The 19,011-nt window shown below is 48.6% G+C and overlaps 2 protein-coding genes and 1 long non-coding RNA gene across 3 annotated transcripts in view; 1 reads left to right on the top strand and 2 right to left on the bottom strand.

The window, feature by feature from the left end:
* Positions 1–6: 6 nt before the first annotated feature.
* On the top strand, positions 7–1,305 carry LOC108166004 (uncharacterized). Its single transcript, XR_001776317.1, has 2 exons — positions 7–978; positions 1,084–1,305. It is a non-coding gene; the product is annotated as an uncharacterized LOC108166004 (long non-coding RNA).
* A 563-nt stretch (positions 1,306–1,868) lies between these two features.
* On the bottom strand, positions 1,869–15,251 carry LOC103460775 (E3 ubiquitin-protein ligase RNF31). Its single transcript, XM_008403082.2, has 19 exons — positions 15,127–15,251; positions 14,963–15,053; positions 14,142–14,207; positions 13,904–14,070; positions 13,723–13,832; positions 13,289–13,341; positions 12,965–13,084; positions 12,736–12,890; positions 11,033–11,215; positions 10,769–10,951; positions 10,599–10,697; positions 4,722–4,811; positions 4,549–4,651; positions 3,279–3,397; positions 3,102–3,215; positions 2,943–3,009; positions 2,782–2,872; positions 2,540–2,708; positions 1,869–2,376 (listed from the first exon to the last, which is right to left on the bottom strand). Exons 1-19 carry the CDS (start codon positions 15,169–15,171, stop codon positions 2,266–2,268), a joined length of 2,136 nt encoding a protein of 711 aa, XP_008401304.1. The 5' UTR covers positions 15,172–15,251; the 3' UTR covers positions 1,869–2,265.
* A 1,617-nt stretch (positions 15,252–16,868) lies between these two features.
* The window catches only part of cunh7orf25 (chromosome unknown C7orf25 homolog), a 3,854-nt gene continuing 1,711 nt past the window's right edge, over positions 16,869–19,011 (bottom strand). Inside the window, exon 2 of the mRNA XM_008403084.2 lies at positions 16,869–18,323. Coding sequence (XP_008401306.1) covers positions 17,045–18,307 — 1,263 coding nt within the window. The 5' untranslated portion in view covers positions 18,308–18,323 and the 3' untranslated portion in view covers positions 16,869–17,044. The remainder of the gene's footprint in view (positions 18,324–19,011) is intronic.

Raw genomic sequence — 19,011 nt, forward strand, 5'->3', positions numbered from 1 at the left:
TCTGTCTGTCAGTGCTACCCGTCTAAAACTGCCACCGTCATGTTTACAAACAAACTACAGCAGGTTGTTAATGTTAAATATATTGATAACATTATTTGAGTGGCGGGACTGAAGTGGAAGCTTAGCAGCTATGCTTAGCTTAGCATTGGAACAATTTATATACAGGACAAAACCTTCATCAGAATATCCTACCCGTTTAAAATGAAAAGCTCTAGATGTATGAACTAGACCTTTATTAGAATATCCTCCCCTGTTAAAAGTATTTTAAATACAGAGGCGTTTGTAAAACTATCAGAAACTGGTTTATTGGAATTAAACATGGATCTACAAATGCCGGAACTCGTTTGCGCATTAATCTGTTGCATGTCTGATTCACCAGACGCGGCGCAGGTCGCTGTTCCTGAAATGATGGGATATGATTAATATTACAGTTTCAGTCCAACATAGTATCGACATTTAGCAAAGTTTAATAATAATAAGAGTAATTAAACTATTTTAGGGACAGAAAAGCCCACAAAACAACGTATTTTGTCCTGATTAACTGCCAAACAATGACGTGTTTAATGACGTTGCAGACGGCAAACTGAAGCCATTTATTAATATATTTACAAGCTGCTGTCATGTAAACTCAAAGCATGACGTAATACAGCAGCTTAATAAAAGCCAGGAATAAAATAAATTACATAAATCTGATTGAAATAAAACTTTCACAGGTAAGAAACCTGCTGAGTAAGCAGGATGTGACGTACATCGATGTGCTCATGCGCAGGACGGGTCGGAACGGAACCACCAGCGACACCTTGGCTCGGGTCCGTTTATGATCAGTATTTTCAAGAGTTCTGTAAATAATTGTAAAATTCTCCAGTTTCCGTCGTTCTACTGTGGTTCTGGTCGTTTGGACCAGCTGACTGAACAGAACCAGCTGGTTCAGAGCGTTCTTTTTGAGACTGAACGTTCATTTCAGGTTTAAACCTGCTGGTGAGTGTCGGACCAATGCTATAAGTGGAACCAGGTGACCTGGGCGGTTCTGATCCGGTTCGCCGGTGTGAAGCAGCTCCTTTAACCCACATTGTTGTCTTCCAGCCCAGAGACGTTCCGGTGGAGCGGTACTTCAGTCCCTCCATGCTGCAGGATCCCTGGAGGACGCTGCAGCCCGTCACACCTGAAGCTGCTGCCAGGACCACCTGAGCAGCTGAGCCAATCAGAGCACAGAACCGATCAGAACCCAGAGGAGGTTGAAATCATTTTTAACCTTCTGGTTACTAACCTTTTCTTTTTATACTTTAATAAAAGCTAAAAACTGAACCTGAATCCTGGAGTTTTATTTCCTGGTGAATCAAGACATTCTTCACATTAAACGCTGTTCTGGTTCTGACCCGGTTTAGTTTCACAGTCAGAATACCCAGTACGGACCCATAATTTCCATACTGGGTCGGTCTCTATGGCGACATGGAAGGGTGGGTCGTTAGCACGTTGAGCAGCAAATGCATGAAGTGATTGACAGCACCAAGCCCCACCCCCTGGCTCTGATTGGATGTTTCTTCAGATGGTAGATGGAGTTTTTTATCAGATTATCATACCATGCTAACGTTACTGCAGCTTTAAACCCGATGAGCGGTTCTGATCCGGTTCTTCCAGCCTGGTCTTATTACACCTTCCGACACAAACGGTTCTCCAGAACCTTTCCGGGAATTAAATGGAGCAGCATTAAGAATCTTCATCACCAATGTCTTCATGGTTTCACAGAACCTAACCCCACCAGAACCAGAACCAGGACGTTCTGATGAAGAGCAGTCGGGTTCGATATCAGACAGGTTCTACTGGGTTTGGAAACACACCAGGTTGCCATAGAGACAGAAACTACACAGTGAGAAGATGACAAATTTATTAAAGTGCAGAAAACTGAGCAACTGGAACCTGAACCCTGACCTCGTTAATCTGATGCTCGTTAAGCTTCACCTTTTTAAAAGAACTATGAATTTTGAGCCGTGAGGATCAAAGTTCTTGTTATTTCCTTTACCGAACCAGCTAAACCCCACTGAGATCTAGATCTCATTTTCAAGACAGACCTGGTTCTCAGTTCTTGTTTAAAACCATTTCAGTTTGTTTATTCAATCCTAGAGAAACAATAATTTAAATAAACCAAAAGCTAATGAGAGGATGGAAGCTCGTTAACCTTGTTAGCCCCCATGCTATTAGCTCAGGTAGTTGAGACTGGAAGCTTCTCTCATTGGTTCCCTTTGACCTGTTTGAAGTCATCAGCCATCATCTGATTGGTTGGGACGTTGACAGGACAGGAGGAGTGGGCGGAGCTTCTGCTGATGTCACGGATGGAGTGCTTCGCTGCTTCATGAGAGGAAGGCAATTGGTCAGCACCTGTAGAGAGACAGAACCGAGGGTTGCGATTGGCTGAAAGTGTCTCTGTCTAACCTGGACCAACCACATGTGGTTCCTGTGGGCGATTCAGCAGCTAAACGTTTACCGGACCGGCAGGCTGCCCCGGTTCCAGGTAAACGCCAGTCATGATGATGTCACTGACCAGGCGGAGGCGATGGGCGTACAGCGGCTCTGGCTCTTCAGGCTTTCTGGTTGGCACGACAACGCTCCATCGCTGCAGCTCTGTGATCACCTCTGCAGGACTGAAGAGGACGGCCGGGTCGGCGCCGCAGCGGTTGATCTGCTCCACCAGACGCTCCTTGTAGTGAGCCCTGCCAGGACAGACAGCAGCTCACCTGAACAGGTACGCAGGCGGAGGACATGCAGCCTCCGACTGGACCTTACTGGCAGTATCCTCCATACGGCGCCGGCCGTCCACAAGGCTCCTCCTTCGTCACACCGCTGTCATCTCGCAGTTCCGGCACGAAACACGCCACTGCCACACAAACACACCTGTCAGACAGACCGCGATGTGTCGGGTTCCCCAGAACAGGAAATGACCTCACCTGTCTGACCGCACTGAGCCAAGCTGCCACTGGACGGTTCCAACCAGGAAGGAGTCACTCTATAGTGCTGAGAGGGAGGAGAGCATCACCAGCGAGTTCACCCGGGTCTAGAACCAGACCCGGGTGGTTCTTGTGGTTATGAACCCGGGTCCAGCTAACCTGCAGCAGCCGGTGCAGCCGGGCCACGCTCCAGTCTCTCAGGTGGTACAGGCAGTCCCTGGGGTGGTGCGCATGTAGACCTCTGGACGCACACTGAGCGGAGAAGCTGCAAGCCTGAGGAGGGAGACGTCATGAGGAGACCAGAAGTCGGTAGAATCCGGCAGAACGTGGACTCACCGGGCCCAGAGCAAAGCGCTGACTGCAGCCGCCACAGAACTGATGGCGACACTGAGAGCAGGTGAAGTGAAGACACCCTCCTTTAGACAGGCTGAAGACGAACTGACAACTAGGACACTCTGAGGACAAACAAGACTTTACTGGAGGAAGAAAGGGGGTTAGCTACCAGCTCCAGACACGATTGGTCCAGATGATCCTACCAGAACCCTGAGGTACCAGACTGCAGGTTCCCTGCTGGTTCCTAGAGGTTCTAGCAGTAGAACAGGAGGCAGATTCTTTAGTTCATAGGCTCCTCTCCTGCAGACCCAGATCCCAGTTTATGGAGGCAGACGCTCGTCTACTGGTTTAGGTTACCCTGTGCTATCTATCGTTAGCACAGGCTGCAGAGTGGTCAGTTTGTTTCTCCTCGGATTCTCCATTCAGGCATCATCTGCTGTTATTGTGGTGGGCCGCCAGGTTTTACTTGCCCCCCTGCCAGTTTAGGCGTTGCTTGTTATTATTTTTTATAATTATTTAAAATAATTTTTTTGTAAAAACCAGAAATCTCCGTAGTACGTCTCTGCGGTGCTCAGCATTTCACCAGCAGAACAGAATCATTCCTGAAAGGTTCATAGTTGGTGGTGAAACTGCAGCCACCACCTGCCATGGCGTTTACATCAACATGCTGCCCAGCGCATGGCTGTTTCTGCAATGATGACGTTTGCTTGTGTTCCTCAGTGGGCCGGTGGTTCAGCCTGTGGAGGAGCTGCAGCGCTCGCCTCAGTCACGCAGCACGTGGTTTTGCTTTGTTTCTTTTTCAGCACCACGTTGCTTCAAACTGCACCACATCAAAGGTCATCTCTACCTCTGGTCAGGTAGAGTTGCTCTATGGAGATCAGGAAAAACTTGTTCCTTAAAGCTGGGCAACCAAAACAAATATTCTCTGTGCTTATTAAAAACTCAACAGTCAGGAAACACAAAGCTTGGTCCCTACTAGTGCTTCATAAATTAAATCTCCTTGTTTGTTGATATTTATTTTAATGATATTTCCTGTTAGCATCTTTTAATTTAAAAACATGGTGGACTGCCTCGGCCACCAGGCTCAGCTAGTTTTCTGGGGGAAACTCTGCATTGTGATAATTAACTTTGTTTCCTTTCAGTCCAAATGCAGATTGAACCAACTGGATCAAGCCACCCTGACAGAACCAAGCCCAAGTCAGACGCTAGAACCAGGTCCAGATCAAACCTTGGAATCAACTCGGACCTCGATTTCTTAAAGGCGTGTTTTTACCGATGGTTTTGTAGACCCACATGGAGCTGTCCCGGTCCTGCTGGGTCTGCTGTTGCCACGCCTTGAACTCTGCACAGGAAAGTCCCTGATGGTGAGGAGACCACTGCAGAGCAGACAGACCGGGTCAGATTCTGGTTGGAGTTCAGCTCAGACTGCAGGTGTGTGCGTCTTACAGGTGACCTGCACTGGGAACAGGTGCTCTTCCTACAGCTTGGACAGTCCATCCTCAACCGGTCCGATTCATGGAGCATCCCGAAGGAACACTGAAACGAAAGTTATAACTCTGTAGTCATATGAATCCCGGATGACCGCCAGAGGTGGAGCTTCATGCACTGAATGATCATTCTTGCTCATGCTCAAGTCACCGGTGACTTGCCAGTAACCCATGTGACTCTAGTCACATGATACCCGACGCTCAATCCCTCAAAACTCTCAGGTGCCGCAAGGAGTCCAATAGAGTACTCTGGTGGTCATCCTGGATTGATAGAACCATAGTTACAGTCTTACATTTTGTTGTACTTCATCTGTACTGACCACTAGAGGGTGGATTTTTAAGCACTGGATGACTTATGCCAACAAAATCTAAAACAACAACCACTACACTGCCTACCCCTGTGGGATGAAGAAGGATGCTGCTCCAAGATGCCTTGAAGGGGATGAGGCAAAGCCACATTCACCCGGTAAAATCGAGCAAAGGTGCTTGGTGACTTCCAGGAGACTGCACTGTGCATGGTGTCCAGAAGCACCCCAGTCATGGCATTGTATAGTGACATCTTACTCCTGCAGGCAGAGGTCGGCTTTGCAAGGTGCAAGTATTAGTGAGCGCATGGATGGCACCCATGCATTAGCCATTATACATACAACTTTCTCAACATACTTTGGGAAAGTGGATCTGGGCCTGCAATGGACTGGTGACCTGCCCAGGGTGACCCCACCTCTCGCCCATTGACCACTGGAGATCGGCACCAGCACCTCTGGTAACTCCAATAGGGATAAGTCTATAAGATGGATGGAAGGACAAATAGGTGCTTAATCCAGAGCTGGAGTCAATCTGGATCGACATGGAAAATCTGGACCCCACATCTGGGAAAGAAGATCCCTCCTGGACGACTGATACTAAGGACACTGAGGTCCGACCTGAAGTCTCCTGAGTCAGTGAATGTACCCTGTTGGGTCCAGACTCCAGTTGTTCAACCGCATCTAGAGGGCAGCAACCCTAAAGACACAATATCGCATAAGACGCAGTACCATGTCACATCTGAATTCTTGGAGAATGCTCAATGTATTGTAAACCCACTGGGGAAAAGCGCAAGCAGTCATTAAGAGAGAACTCATGGGAATGCCCAGGAAGATTGTCTCTTGTGAGAGAGTTTGATTGCTCTTCTACATGTTTACCTGCAGTCCAGGGTGACCCACATGATCAAGCACCAACTGCTTGTCCTGAACCACTTGGTTGCAGGTCGTTGCACAAATAAGCCAGTTGTCCTAGTACGGGAGGATTCTTAGCCCTTGCTCCTGATGAGGGGAGAGGGTCACTGTGACACATAGGGTGAACACCCTGGGAGACAACATAAGTCCAGATGGGGTACCATAAACTACAAATGCTTCCATTGGAAAGCAAAACAAAGAAACCACCAGTGAGGCAGAGCAATTGAGACATGAAAATAAGCATCTGTGAGGTCTATGGAGGTGAACCAACCTCCTGGGAATATTGCCTGCAAAACTTCCCTGGTGGTCAGCATGTGAAAAGGTATGACCTTCAGAGATCAAAAGAAGACCCCCGGTCTTCTGAAGAAAATTACTTTGAATAAAAGCTCCCTGGATCCAACAGGGGTCCACGGGATCGGAGGGGCAGATTTCCTGGTTCAGTGCCTGTGCCTTCACAGGGTTGCTCATGACAGTCATCCTCCTCACCCAGCTAGGGGCAAGGGGCTAGCTTCTGAAGTGAAGACGGTACCCGTGGGACAGAATGTACCCGCACAAGTGTGGACAGCCCAGCTACCGACCTGTCCTGGTGTAAAATAACTGACTGCTGACGTTAAACATTACCTGCCAGCCAATTTGCTTCTTGAATGCCTGGGAGGGTACCACCAGACGGTGCCACACGAAAGCACTATGATGTCTGGACCCTGATTGGGAGCAGGTCTTTGGCAATCTCTGGCTCCACAACTGGCATTTGCCCCAAGCCAAATCTGGATGCCTCCTGCATGGCCGCCAGGCATGCAGTTCCCATATATACTCCTCTGAGGGAGAAAGCAGAGACCCTGGAGCTCAGCTCCAGAAGGTAATCGAGGAACTGGGTACTCAAGGTTACCACTGAAATAGCATCGTTACGTGGACTGATGCTCCATCCTACACAGAAGGAAGTGCTACCCAGCTACCAGCATTGGCCTGAAAACACCAGAAGACGGCCTTCATTTGGGCCAGTTCAGTAGTCGGGTGATCCACCTTTGTGGACAACCTACCCGTATCGGTGCACCTGGCTCCCTTCTCCGAAACCAAAGGTGCCTCCAGGCTGCATTGGACACCTATCCCAATGGCAACAGGTCTTTTGCTGTGCAGATCCCGTCCAGTCGGTAGGCTGCTCCAGTGCAGTCAGCTGATTTAGCCTGACCTAGCACGACGCTACAGATGGGGGACGCGTTGTCCGACAGCGAGATGCACACCAGGGCCACGAGTCACGCTAGTCATCAGGCTGGAGCGACGCCAGATAGATGCAGCATCATAAATTATACAGCATCATGTCACCACAATAAGTACAATCTCCATAGAGGCAAATTAAAGGACTCGAGCAGAAAATGCCATAGACGAGTCAAAAAAGCCACAAACAAGCAAGAGGCAAATCAAAGTGAACAATAAACTACTGCCGTAGAAAAAAGAAAAGCAAAACTTAGCAGTCATCGGAGAAACAAACCTATCTGGTGGAAACTGAAAGTAGCTTATGCTACTGGAAGACGAGACTAAACAAGCACAAGAAAACTGCGTTAAACAGAAAAGCTGCTAGCTTTGCATAACCACACCTGTACTCAGCACACCTGCGCGCGAGAACAGGGATTGATCACCGGGTGTCACGTGACTATAAAATCACATGGGTCACTGGCAGGTCAAAGGTGACTTTGTTGTGAATAACACGATACACTTTTCTCCGTTTCAATTTAATATTGGCCGATATCGATCCGATGTAATTTTAATGACTTAATAATACAAGTACATCCTACCAACGATAAATACACTTTATTTTCAAAACAACACTTAACACTGGAACTGGTAAACTAAACAACCTAAAATGGACTCAGTCTCTTAACCAAAGAATGCCTTGAATAGAAACTGATTATGAAGTCTGTATATCACTAGATTTATTTTGAGAAGATGAGCCAAACTCCCATTTTTTAAACAAAAAGTGCAAAGTAACAAAACCACACTAAATAAGACCAGATGTCTCAACAGTCTATATCTGTAGCTGATTTAGTCAAGACAGATTCTGAGCAACAAATACCAGCGTGTTGAGTTTGTGTGGCTTAAGGCAGGATCTCTCAGGAGGAGCAATGTTTCCAGCTGAGCTAAACATTTTCTCTGAACTGGAGCTTGTTGCACAAATACACATGTACTTGTGAGCCAAGTTTGCCTTCAAAGGGTATCTTCTTCGGTTGTCATGCCACCATGTCAAGGGATCCCAAAAGGCATCAACAGCATCTTCTTGAAGGAACTTGGTGAGTTCTGCATCAGTCTGCTCTCCTTTTGGATACGTAGCCCGAGTCTGACCTGTGAGTTGAGCTCTTCTGTTTTGAAGAAGGTAACTTAGCCTCTTTTTCTTGGTGGGGCAGCGGTAGATTCATCCGTTTCCTCCAGCAGCTTTACTGCAGCCCTCATCTTCTTCACTTACTTCTGACCCTTTTAAGTTCAGTAGCTCCTGATGTTTGAGGTCATTCGATGCCCCCGCCTCCTCCATGCTGCCACGGTACCTCAGATCCAAGATGGTGGCCTTTCTCAGGAGGCCTTGGATGGCAGGTGAGCTGTATTTTTCAGTCAGTGTGCTGTCATCATGGCCTGGAGAGAGAAGGTCGCCTTTTATCAGGTCCAGCACAGGCTGAACAGACGCACGTTTCCCCTGAGAGAACATCTGTAAAGTCAGCCAGTGGTTTCATTGCTGCGTTGATGGACTCCAACACCAACACAGGTTGGGCCGCCATGTTTCCTGTCTTGAGCCAGGAGCCAGTGCCCCATCGGTTGACAACGTCCTTATTTGGAAAACATATTTATTAGAGGAATATATATAATTATGTTATTCATTTAGGCCCAAACTTCACCAGTGACAGGTAACATATTGCTCCACCAAAATGGCTCTAAAAATATATTATTACTATATTAGAGCCATATTATTTTTTATTAATTAATGTATTTCAACTTCTTTAAAAAAAATGCTACTTTTTACATTTCTACTAATGCTGCTTAATAATTAGTGTGTATATTTAAATTATTGCCAGACAAAAGTCTTAATTAGATTCTACATGCTACTAGAAAATAAACACGACTCTTTGAATATCTTGAGTTACAAATGAATAAATAAATTACTTAAAAATCACTCACCAGAATGAGTTTCTGGGGGGTATTAGCTTCATCCTGTGCCTCCCTCTTTGTAAGGAAGCTCAGGCTGAGTGACCAAACTTTTCCGTCCTTTGGGACGTGCTGTCCGTTCTCTGTCCCCGTCTAACCCGCCACCAGCAGGCTGGAGGTCGAGGCAGCATTTCTTATTGCAGCGACCATGTTGGCACGCGGAGCAGTTTATGGTCATCTGGGACAGATCTGGTCTGAACCTTTAGAGTGCAGGTCCAGTCAGCAGCTGTATAGTGAATGGTCAAGCTCAGACAAGGGGTCATATTTGAACGTGTCCACATATCTGACGTAGCAGAGTAAAATGAAATGTCTTATCTCCTTAAGTATGTCCTCTTTAATACTGTTGGACAGTTGTGGAATCGCCGTTTGTGATATTTGTGATGTTTTCCCGGGGATTTCGTACCGTCTGTCAAATGTTTGCAACATTTTTGGAAATGCCGGTTTTTCAACGATATTAAATGGGAGCATCTGGTTATCAATTAAACGAGCTACGCCGTCTGTGAGCGCACACCACTTTCCTTTTTGTTCGCTGCCTGTCGATTAATTGCTTCAATGAAGGTGGACTGTTGAAGACGGGGACAGCCCTCCGCTCTCTCACCTCACCTTTAGGTGCATGTTGGTTGCATTGCTGCTCTTAGTAGCTGCTGTTTTATGACAAACGCGACTTACCGGCTTGCAAAGGTTCAGCGGTTCGCCTCAGTCATTTGGTTTGAATCTGAAATACTCCCACACTGCTGCAGCTGCGTTCGGCTGTGAAACCAGTTGCCCTTCGAGTTTTTTCCCCAATATCAGAGTTTGTTTAGCTTCCTAACTCCTTATGGGGCTCTAAAACTGCAGAAGTACAAAATAATGTGTGCGCTGACTACCTGATGCAATAGCTCACTCCTCCCTTACGCTAAAAATGAGGAGGGAGGGTCAGTGGGGAGCTCAGAGCTGAGCCGCTTTTCATCAATAGAAAAAGAAAAAGGCAGGAAGAAGCGATAAAGCCGATAAATTAAAATGAGGTGGATGGTTTTCATTTATCGTGCGATTAATTGATTTGTTAATCGCGACAGGACTAAAATAAATACAAAACATTTTCTGAAGGCTTTTATTGTGGTAATGCGTCCATTTGCTCAGGAAGCATAGAGCTAGTGTGAATAGATCGTCCCTTAGGGACCGGGCCCATTCCCACCAACATCAGGTCTACAATATTAATACTGGGTCGGTGCATCTCTGACTCAACCTGCAATGATCATTTAGCGCCTGAAGCTCCGCGTCTGGCAGTCAGAAGGGATGAACTGTACAAACAAACACGCTGATGGATCCTGGATTGGACCAGAACCGGTCCGATTCATGGAGCGCCCCAAAGCAATGCTGAAACAATAACCAACCTGCCAAGGCTCTGACCCTAATGGTCTCACCAGAACCGGAATCAGGCCCAGTGAGGTTCTTACGTGAGCGCACCAGCAGAACCGGGGCATCTCCTGCAGGGCTCGGTCCCGGAGTTTCCTCTGGAAGAGTTCATGGATGTCAGGAGGCAGGAAGTGACGGATCTGGAAGCACAACACACGTCAGGACTCCCAGCAGCTCTCACTCACCTGACTGACTCACCTGACTGACTCACCTGTGTGTCCAGCAGGTTAAAGTAGTCCATGGACTCCTCTAGCGCCCCCTGGCCCCTGATCTCTGGTTGGCCGCACTGCGGACAGGTGAGCTGGTGGACGGCGCGCTCCTTGATGGCAACGGAGAAACAGGAAGCGAAGCAGCTCTGACACAAGAAGCAGGAGCAGTGGGTCATGGTGATGATCTGCAGAAAACAAGCAGAGATGAAGAGCTAACAGGAAGCAGAGCGCCGTCTGTCCTGTGATTGGCTGGATGAGACCGTCACCTTGCTGAAGGACACCTGATCACGACAGATCGGACAGGTGTGCGTCAGGAACTTCAGCGCTGAAGGGAGATCTGGATTATGCTGAACCGCCTCTATGACATCATCGATGCTGAAGCTCCGCCCCGTCATGGTGATCAGAGCCATGAAGGTGGCGGCCCGATCTGGAGACAGGTGAGCCGACACCTGGGGGACACATCAGCTGAGATGAGCTGAACGTCCAGCGTTCTAGACTGTCGTAAGGGAAACATTGGGGCGAAGGAATCGTGTAACTATTTCATCAGGTAGTCGGATACGGGCGTCTTCTCCATCAACATCCAATGATTACTGGCGTCATATCCAGACTTCTGTACTCTTTTGGAATGTAGTTTTTATTTCCCCTTTGGTTTTATGTTGTTCAGTTTTTATTTTATGGAGGCATTTTATTTTTGTTCACCGGCTGCAGTGTTAAGTGTTCTTGTCCAGGCCTGGCCAGCCAATGATACTAGCTATCCAAACAATTAATTCAACGCGCTATAATGCTCAGACGACCCTTTAGCAGGGAAGAAAACAACATAAGCAGGGCGGAGGAACTGCCAGGTGGCTGCAACTGTCCTGAACTTCCTGTTTTCTGTTCTTCTGCTTTTTGATAACTACCCCTGCGCGCCGCTTCTTCTTCGCCCCCCTTCTAGCGATACGCAGCCCCCCATTTTCGCTCTTCGGTACGCTCTGCCCCCCTCACTCTGCCTGTAGCGGCGGAAAACTAAAGGTTTCCGGTATTCTCAAATCCAAAACTTGTCAGCTCTTAGGGCCATAACCATCCACTCCCATGAGTTGTGAGGTTCTGCCAACGTGTCTCTCTGTGGCTCTCCGTTGGTAAGAAAGTCCTGTAAACACGGTCATGCATGAGGACACAGAGCCTGACTGATGCAGCACAGGCGCACACATTGCGCATGGTTACGCATGCAGCTGGTGGATTCATGTCAAAACAAACCACAAAAGGCCTTATATCCTTATGACAGGACAGGTGTTGGCTTCACATCGGTGGCTTTAGATTTAGTTTCCCAGTTGACCAGTAAGAAATACTCTAGAAAGAATCCAGGCATGTCAAAATGAGCTCAAGTCGCTCTCTGGATATTATTGGCTCTGAAAAGCCATTTGATAACGTTATTGGTCGAATGAGGCGCCAATCAAAAGGTGGGGCTCTACCCTACCCAACAGAAGCAGCATAATGGGCACCGGCAGATCTCTGAAATTAATTATAGTGATTCAAAGAGACACAAAACCTCCTATGAATTTAATAGCAAAACAAAAAATGAAATTTTTATGACACTTGAATCCAATTTGCATAATAACTTGGAACACAGTGTAGACTCTGTACTAATGGTCAGCTGGTCTACAGACTGATAGTTGTCATTGAAATAAAGTAGCAGTGCACTGATTTCAGTTTATTTAGGGTTGTTTAAAAGCCTGACTGATTTGTTTCTGTACTAAATTTAGTACAAAAGTTGCCAAGTTGTCCCCAGCAGGCTGACCTGAGTCAGCCCAGGGTTAGGGTTAGGAGGGTTAGGGTTAGGACAGGTGTTGGCTAACCCCTAACTCAGCCTCCTGGTTTCACACGCAGGTCCTTAAACAATGCGGGCCGATCAACCTGCATACCCCAAAGTGGCCCCCGCCCCAAGCCGAGTCCCCAGGGGAAACACTGCTGAGGTAAAACCCGTCCTCACCTTCCTCAAGTCGGCTTCGGCTGCTGTACTCTGATCTCCAGAACCACGTTGGTTCGGTTCTGACCGCCTGCCTCCATCCAGCCTCAAAGCTCCCATCATTCTGCTGAGGGGCTCAGTGGGGGCCGGGTCCGCAACAGACGGGTCAAAATCAGAACCTGAGGTATGAGTTCAGAACCCGCTCAGCTGCAGCCCATCCTGAACAGAATGGGGTTTACAACTCCCATCTCACCTGGAGGGGAGGAGCTAAGGAAAGTGTTGGCGCCGCCAGAGGAGGGCGGAGCCCCGAAGTCGATCCCTTTCAGCTCCTCGGTGTACGATGTCCTGACGCTGTCCTGTTCCCATTGGCTGGCTGCAACAGAAGGGGAGGGGCTTAGTCTGGAAACGCTCAATCAGCTCTCACATGAGATACTAGTATTGGCCAATTAGGTCACCATGGTAACTCAAAAGACCTCTGAAAGCAACCCATGTTTTCACACTGGGGGTGGCGCCACCTATGGGGTAGACCTCCTGCCGTTGCTAGGCAACACCTTCCTCTTAAGATGGAGTGGCTTACCTTCAGCCAGGTGGGTGGGGCCGTGGGCGGGGCTCTGGGAGGAAGGGGAGGAGCTACAGGAAGAGGAGACAAAGCCAGATCAGAACCGGTACTGTCACCAAGGAGACGCATCACCAGGACTTTATATGACCTCTGACCCAGAATCCTTAATAAGCGCATTAAGATGACCAGAATCAAAAGAACCATAAGAACCTCCAACAGAACCACCATCAGACCCACCAGAACCTCCAACAGAACCACCATCAGACCCACCAGAACCTCCAACAGAACCACCATCAGACCAACCAGAACCTCAAGAACCACATCTAAAGGGGACGGGCTGGTCAGAACCACTATCAGAACCTGGTCCTGGTTGTGATACCTTTACACCACTAAATAAAACCCAGTCAGAACCGACTAGGTTCTTCCTACACCCAGGCCTGTAAGGAACTCACCTGACTCCTGCAGGGGGCGGAGCTTGAGCCACACTCCTGGCGTAAAGGGGCGTGTCCTTCTGGAAGGCCAGCCTCATCTCTGACAGCAGCAGCGTCAGGTTGGACACACCCTGGGAGGAAGTGACGTCACTGAGCGCTTAGCCTCGCGGGTCAGGGGTCAGGGGTCAGACAGTAGGCTTACAGGGGTCCAGTTCCGCAGCCCGTCCACACTGACAGTACCGGAGGAATCTACGTGAGGACAGGATGGGTTGATCACCATGGCGACGGAGGGACAGACGACACAGCGCGGGCGTGACAGCGGGTGGGTCTGGTGCAGCCAGACGCACACTGGGATGTTGTAGGCACTTCCTGTGGAGACACCAGAACCGGGATGAACAATCGGTCCGGACCTGCAGAGCCAAAATGGCCGACAGCCTGACCTTGGTAGAAGACAGGGAGCGTTCCCGACAGGTGCAGTAGCCTCCTCGTCTCCTTGTTTGGAAAACCTGCGAAACACAAGAACATCGGTTCTGATCCGAACCGTCGGAACCAGGCCACACCGTGCTGATCCACCCAACGGACCACAGCCGGGCCAGAAACTGTGTGGGTCAGAACCACAGAATTAGAGAGCAGCAGTGCTCCTCGTGTCGGGTCAGAACCGAGATAGGGTCTTGGAAACGGGTGGACTTGGAGCCTGGTTGTCATGGAAACTGGCCAGCCTGCTAAAGGTCATGAACTCATGGAGAGACATCAGACCATTGCACAGAGATTGCCATGGTTAGGTGAGTCCTAACACCTGACGGGCAGAAAAGGCGTTTCTGCCGCACCTTTTAGCTAGAACAGGTTCCTGGCAGATAAACCAGAGGAAAATCTCCCTGAAAGTAATCACACCCTGATGGGGTTAGGCACCATCACCTTAATCTGGAGCTCTGAGTGTACCAGGTTCTGATCTAGGCTCCAGCCGGTCCACTCCAGAACCGCTCCAAAGAAATGTGAAGGTCAAACTGGAAGGGTTTTTGGTTTAAAGGTTCAGGACAGACAATCCAGTCTTACTCACTGGAAGGTCTGGCCCAACAGGATCAAGAACCTCTAGACCCGGTTTCCTTCAGGCTCAACCCCTCTACAGTACTGAGGTTCTGATCCGGAACCGGACAGAAACGGTTTGTGAAATAAGCTGAGCGAGTCTGCTCTGTTGCGCCCCCTGCTGTACACTGTGATTAACTGCTGCCCTCATTAAACTGAATTAACTTCTTTTACTCACAGTAAAAGTCCACAAACAGCCGCAGGTCTCGGAACCGAGTCCGGACCGACTGCAGGTCCTTCAGAGTCTCTGTGGGGTACCGGTACCGACACTGGCAGGAAGAGGAGGTTCTGTTAGCAATTAGCCGGAACCGGTTCGGTTTGTTCAATAAAGTTTGCTCTCACCTCCGTCAGAGTCTGTTGCTCCGCTTCCGGTCCAACCAGAGGCATGTTACAGCAGAACCGAGCCCAGGACCATTTTACATTCAGAACTACGTCCTAACAAGCTAACAGTGGCCAAACTGGACACGTCACTTCCGCTTCTAGACCCCGCATTGGCTGCTCCGCCGCAGGAAATACGGCGGCCATCTTGGAGAGGTCGTCCCACCTACTTTGCTCAATAAAAACAGCAGAAGATGCCTCAGCACTGAGGGATATTGTTGTTCTGATCGATGGATTATTGATGTGAGGCTCCACAGACAACATTTCACAAGTAAGATGGACATATTATTGTGTATATATTGTGATTATAATATTACTTTACTGTATTTATGTCCACCGGCTAATAGATACCAGCTAATATTAGCTACAGTGTTTGGTGTAATACGGGTTCAGCCGCTATGAAGGATAACTGAGATTCTGTAAATCTAAAATAATTAATTATTCTCTAACATTGACTTAGATTATCTGACACAAGAGCCTATATTAGAAATGAAACAATATGACATATGTTATAAAACGTGTGTTATAACATTCACCAGCAAAGTTTACACAGGTGGTAAAGACTATTATTTATATGTAATTCTCTCATTCTGTCAAAGGATTTGACAGAGAGACAAAGATTTATCATTCATCCTAAATCTTCCGTTTTTGTTTTGAAGGTTTCCTAAAGACACGATGTGAGGAAGAAGAGGGAGAATCTATAAAGAGAGACGATTCACTGCAGGATGAATCACATCGGAGTTTGGACTCAATCTCAGCTACTGAATCTCTGAAGCTAGAACTCATCGGCTGGAAAACAAATATCCATATATGTATGGCTGTATATACATATAAACATGTATCCAATATATATTATTCAGTATTAATCATTATTTGTGTTTGTATAGTTATATAAATATGTATTGATATTACTAAATAATGTATTAAATAACTTATGAACGGCTGTGTGCTTTGTAATCTGCTCATCATTCATCAATATCAGAATATTACATTCCTATTCTATTGTTATAGCCACTAAGCATATTTAAATATGCTGAACTATGTATTAAAAACATACTTAAATAATACAATTGTTTATAAATGTAGCTTTGATAGATGTCTGAATATGGTTTCCAGGAACAAAAAGCGTGTTATGATCGATTAAATGCGCTGATACGTCAATGTGCTGCTAAACACATAACGCTGAGTGGAGTGGTGGACCGCTCCAAGATGGCCGCCCTAAATCTCGTCAGCGACAATAGGCGAGAGCGGCCTTGAGGGTCTATCCTTATATTATGTCTATGATGTCTACGGCCACACTAACCAGAGACTGCAAGAAGCCAGAAGTTACTTCCTGGCTGCTGCTGATCAACGCCATCTTGGTGAGGGCACTAGATCTGAAGAGAATATAACCCTAAGCAACAACAGCTTTCAAAATGATTTAAACTTTCTTTTTTTATAGTCTCAGATCTGGAGAGCAATACATCGGTTCCAAGAAGAAAACTCCTGAATACTGTAGTTGCGTAGCATTTTATCAAGCGGGGTGAACCGACAGGTCACTCATGATGGTGAGCTACAGGTGGGACCTGCACAGCGCTCCGCTAACACACCTGAAGGCAGTTCCCCAGCAACCCCGGACATTAGGTGAAACAAATGCCTGGTACGTGAAGATGTTTACAGGATCGAGATGAAAACAAACAGAACCAGAACCTGTTTTCACTCCAATACATGATTCTAAAAGGGACTTTTATTCTGAAAGGACTGAATCCAGGTGACTTCCTGTGACATGTGAACTAAATCTTTATTGATCTAATTTGAACAGAAACATGCAGATCCCAGATGATCAATCCCATCCCAAACAGTTTAGAAACTACATTCCCCGGCGAATGTGGGCGTGGCCTCCTCAGATGGGCGTGGCCCTCCACTCCTTGCCTTCAGTCAGCGCTCTGGGTTGGTGGATGAACACGCTGTAGCGGACACCCTGATTGGCGGCCGCCCTGACGAAGCGGCTGTTGGCTGTCATAGTGACAGCTCTCAGGAAATCTCCGGTGCCAAAGATGGCAAGAGAACGGCGGTTGACCTTGGCGCTGGGCGTGAGGCGGCAGCTGCGCTCCGACGGCTGGTCGTCCACCAGGTGCAGGCGGGCCAGCAGCGCCTGAGCGCGCTCCTTCTCGCCCGGCCCGCCCAGCGTGTCCAGGATGGCCCGGAAGTCGGTCACGGCGGCGCGGCAGGCGAACAGCTGCTTGCCTGCCATGAAGGCGTCGAGGCTGGGCAGAACCGGCCACCGGCGCTCCTGGGCAGCCTGCTCCGTCAGAACCGGCTCCCGGAAGCTGAAGTGGCAGCGACCGTGGCTGAGCGCCGACACGTAGGCGATGAGCGTGGTGATGTCCAGGTTGACCCGCCCACACTCTTCTGGCAGCGGCGGCAGCGGGAATGCCAGGCGGGCCAGCACCGTGCCACGCTGCACCTGGGTCAGGGAAGACACCAGCTCTCCCTCTGGGTCATCTGGGCTGGCCTCCTCTTCCTCCTCATCCCTCTCCTCCTCCTCATCCCTCTCCTCCTCCTCATCCCTCTCTTCCTCTTCCTCCCCTCTCACCGCCACAATGTCACCCCTCACCGCCACGCCCAGGTGCCGCAGCCGGTCGGCCATGGGGCTGGACAGGCCGTTGTAGAAGGCGAAGACGATGCGGGGGTGGCGGTAGTTGACGGGCAGCTGGCGGCTGGCCAACAGGAAGTCCTCCGCCTGCCGCACCACGCTCTTGTCTCCGTACTGACCCCGTCCCTGCCAGATGTTGTGTAGCGCCTCCGCCTTGCGGCCCACCGCCTTCACCCAGGTGAGTCCCACGTCGGCCACCACGTCCACCACAAGTGTGCGGCGGCGGCCGGCGGCGTCCCGGTAGCTGAAGACGTGCAACAATGCCACAACGTCCTCCAAGCCCTGCGCCGAGTCCACGATGGCGGTAAGGTGGGTGAGGTTGGTGCTGTGCAGGTGAGACTCCTTCACCTGCAGCTCTCCGGCCTCCACCCGCCGCAGGAAGCGCAGCTCGGCCCGCAGCTTGCCACACAGCTTCTGGTGACCTTCAACCCCCGGACAGAGATGCTCCGCCCGCTGCAGCAGCGCCTGGGCCGAGCTGATCCGGTCCCGCAGCGTGGCCTGAAGGGACATGTCTGCTGCATCACACCTGGGGACAGAACCAGACCTTGGATCAACTCAAAGCAACCGGACCACTGACCCGATCTTCTGGGTTCTGTTCACAGATGACCAGGAGGTTCTTATCAGGACCCTTCCCTTCTCTAGAAATGTTCTGTTGGACCTTCCGAGTCAGAACCAGAACTTATTTCCAGGTAAAATTTATTGTAATGAAATATCAGGAATCAGAAATAAAACATAACCTTCAGAGGTTGGACTGCGTTTCCAGAACCATGGGTCAGAAGCAGAACCACAGAAATATTTGGGTGGGATGGCGGTCCAGAACCTGCTACTGACTAGAAACATCATGAGGGTGGTACTGATCCACAGAACCTCTTGGTACCGGAGTCTAGAGGAACCCAAAGCTTTGACACTCGTTCACTCATCCTGCTTACTCAGCAGGTTTCTTACCTGTGAAAGTTTTATTTCAATCAGATTTATGTAATTTATTTTATTCCTGGCTTTTATTAAGCTGCTGTATTACGTCATGCTTTGAGTTTACATGACAGCAGCTTGTAAATATATTAATAAATGGCTTCAGTTTGCCGTCTGCAACGTCATTAAACACGTCATTGTTTGGCAGTTAATCAGGACAAAATACGTTGTTTTGTGGGCTTTTCTGTCCCTAAAATAGTTTAATTACACTCTTATTATTATTAAACTTTGCTAAATGTCGATAC

Source organism: Poecilia reticulata, unplaced genomic scaffold (assembly GCF_000633615.1).
Source record: "Poecilia reticulata strain Guanapo unplaced genomic scaffold, Guppy_female_1.0+MT scaffold_290, whole genome shotgun sequence".
Classification (NCBI taxonomy): Eukaryota; Metazoa; Chordata; class Actinopteri; order Cyprinodontiformes; family Poeciliidae; genus Poecilia; species Poecilia reticulata.

Coding starts and splice junctions, on each gene's coding strand:
- LOC103460775 (XM_008403082.2), bottom strand. CDS start 15,171: ATGCCTCTGGTTGGACCGGAAGCGGAGCAACAGACTCTGACGGAG. Junction 11,216..12,735: donor CCGAAGCCGACTTGAGGAAG/GTGAGGACGGGT, acceptor TGTGTCCCCCAG/GTGTCGGCTCACCTGTCTCC. Junction 3,216..3,278: donor AGCGCTTTGCTCTGGGCCCG/GTGAGTCCACGT, acceptor CTCCCTCCTCAG/GCTTGCAGCTTCTCCGCTCA.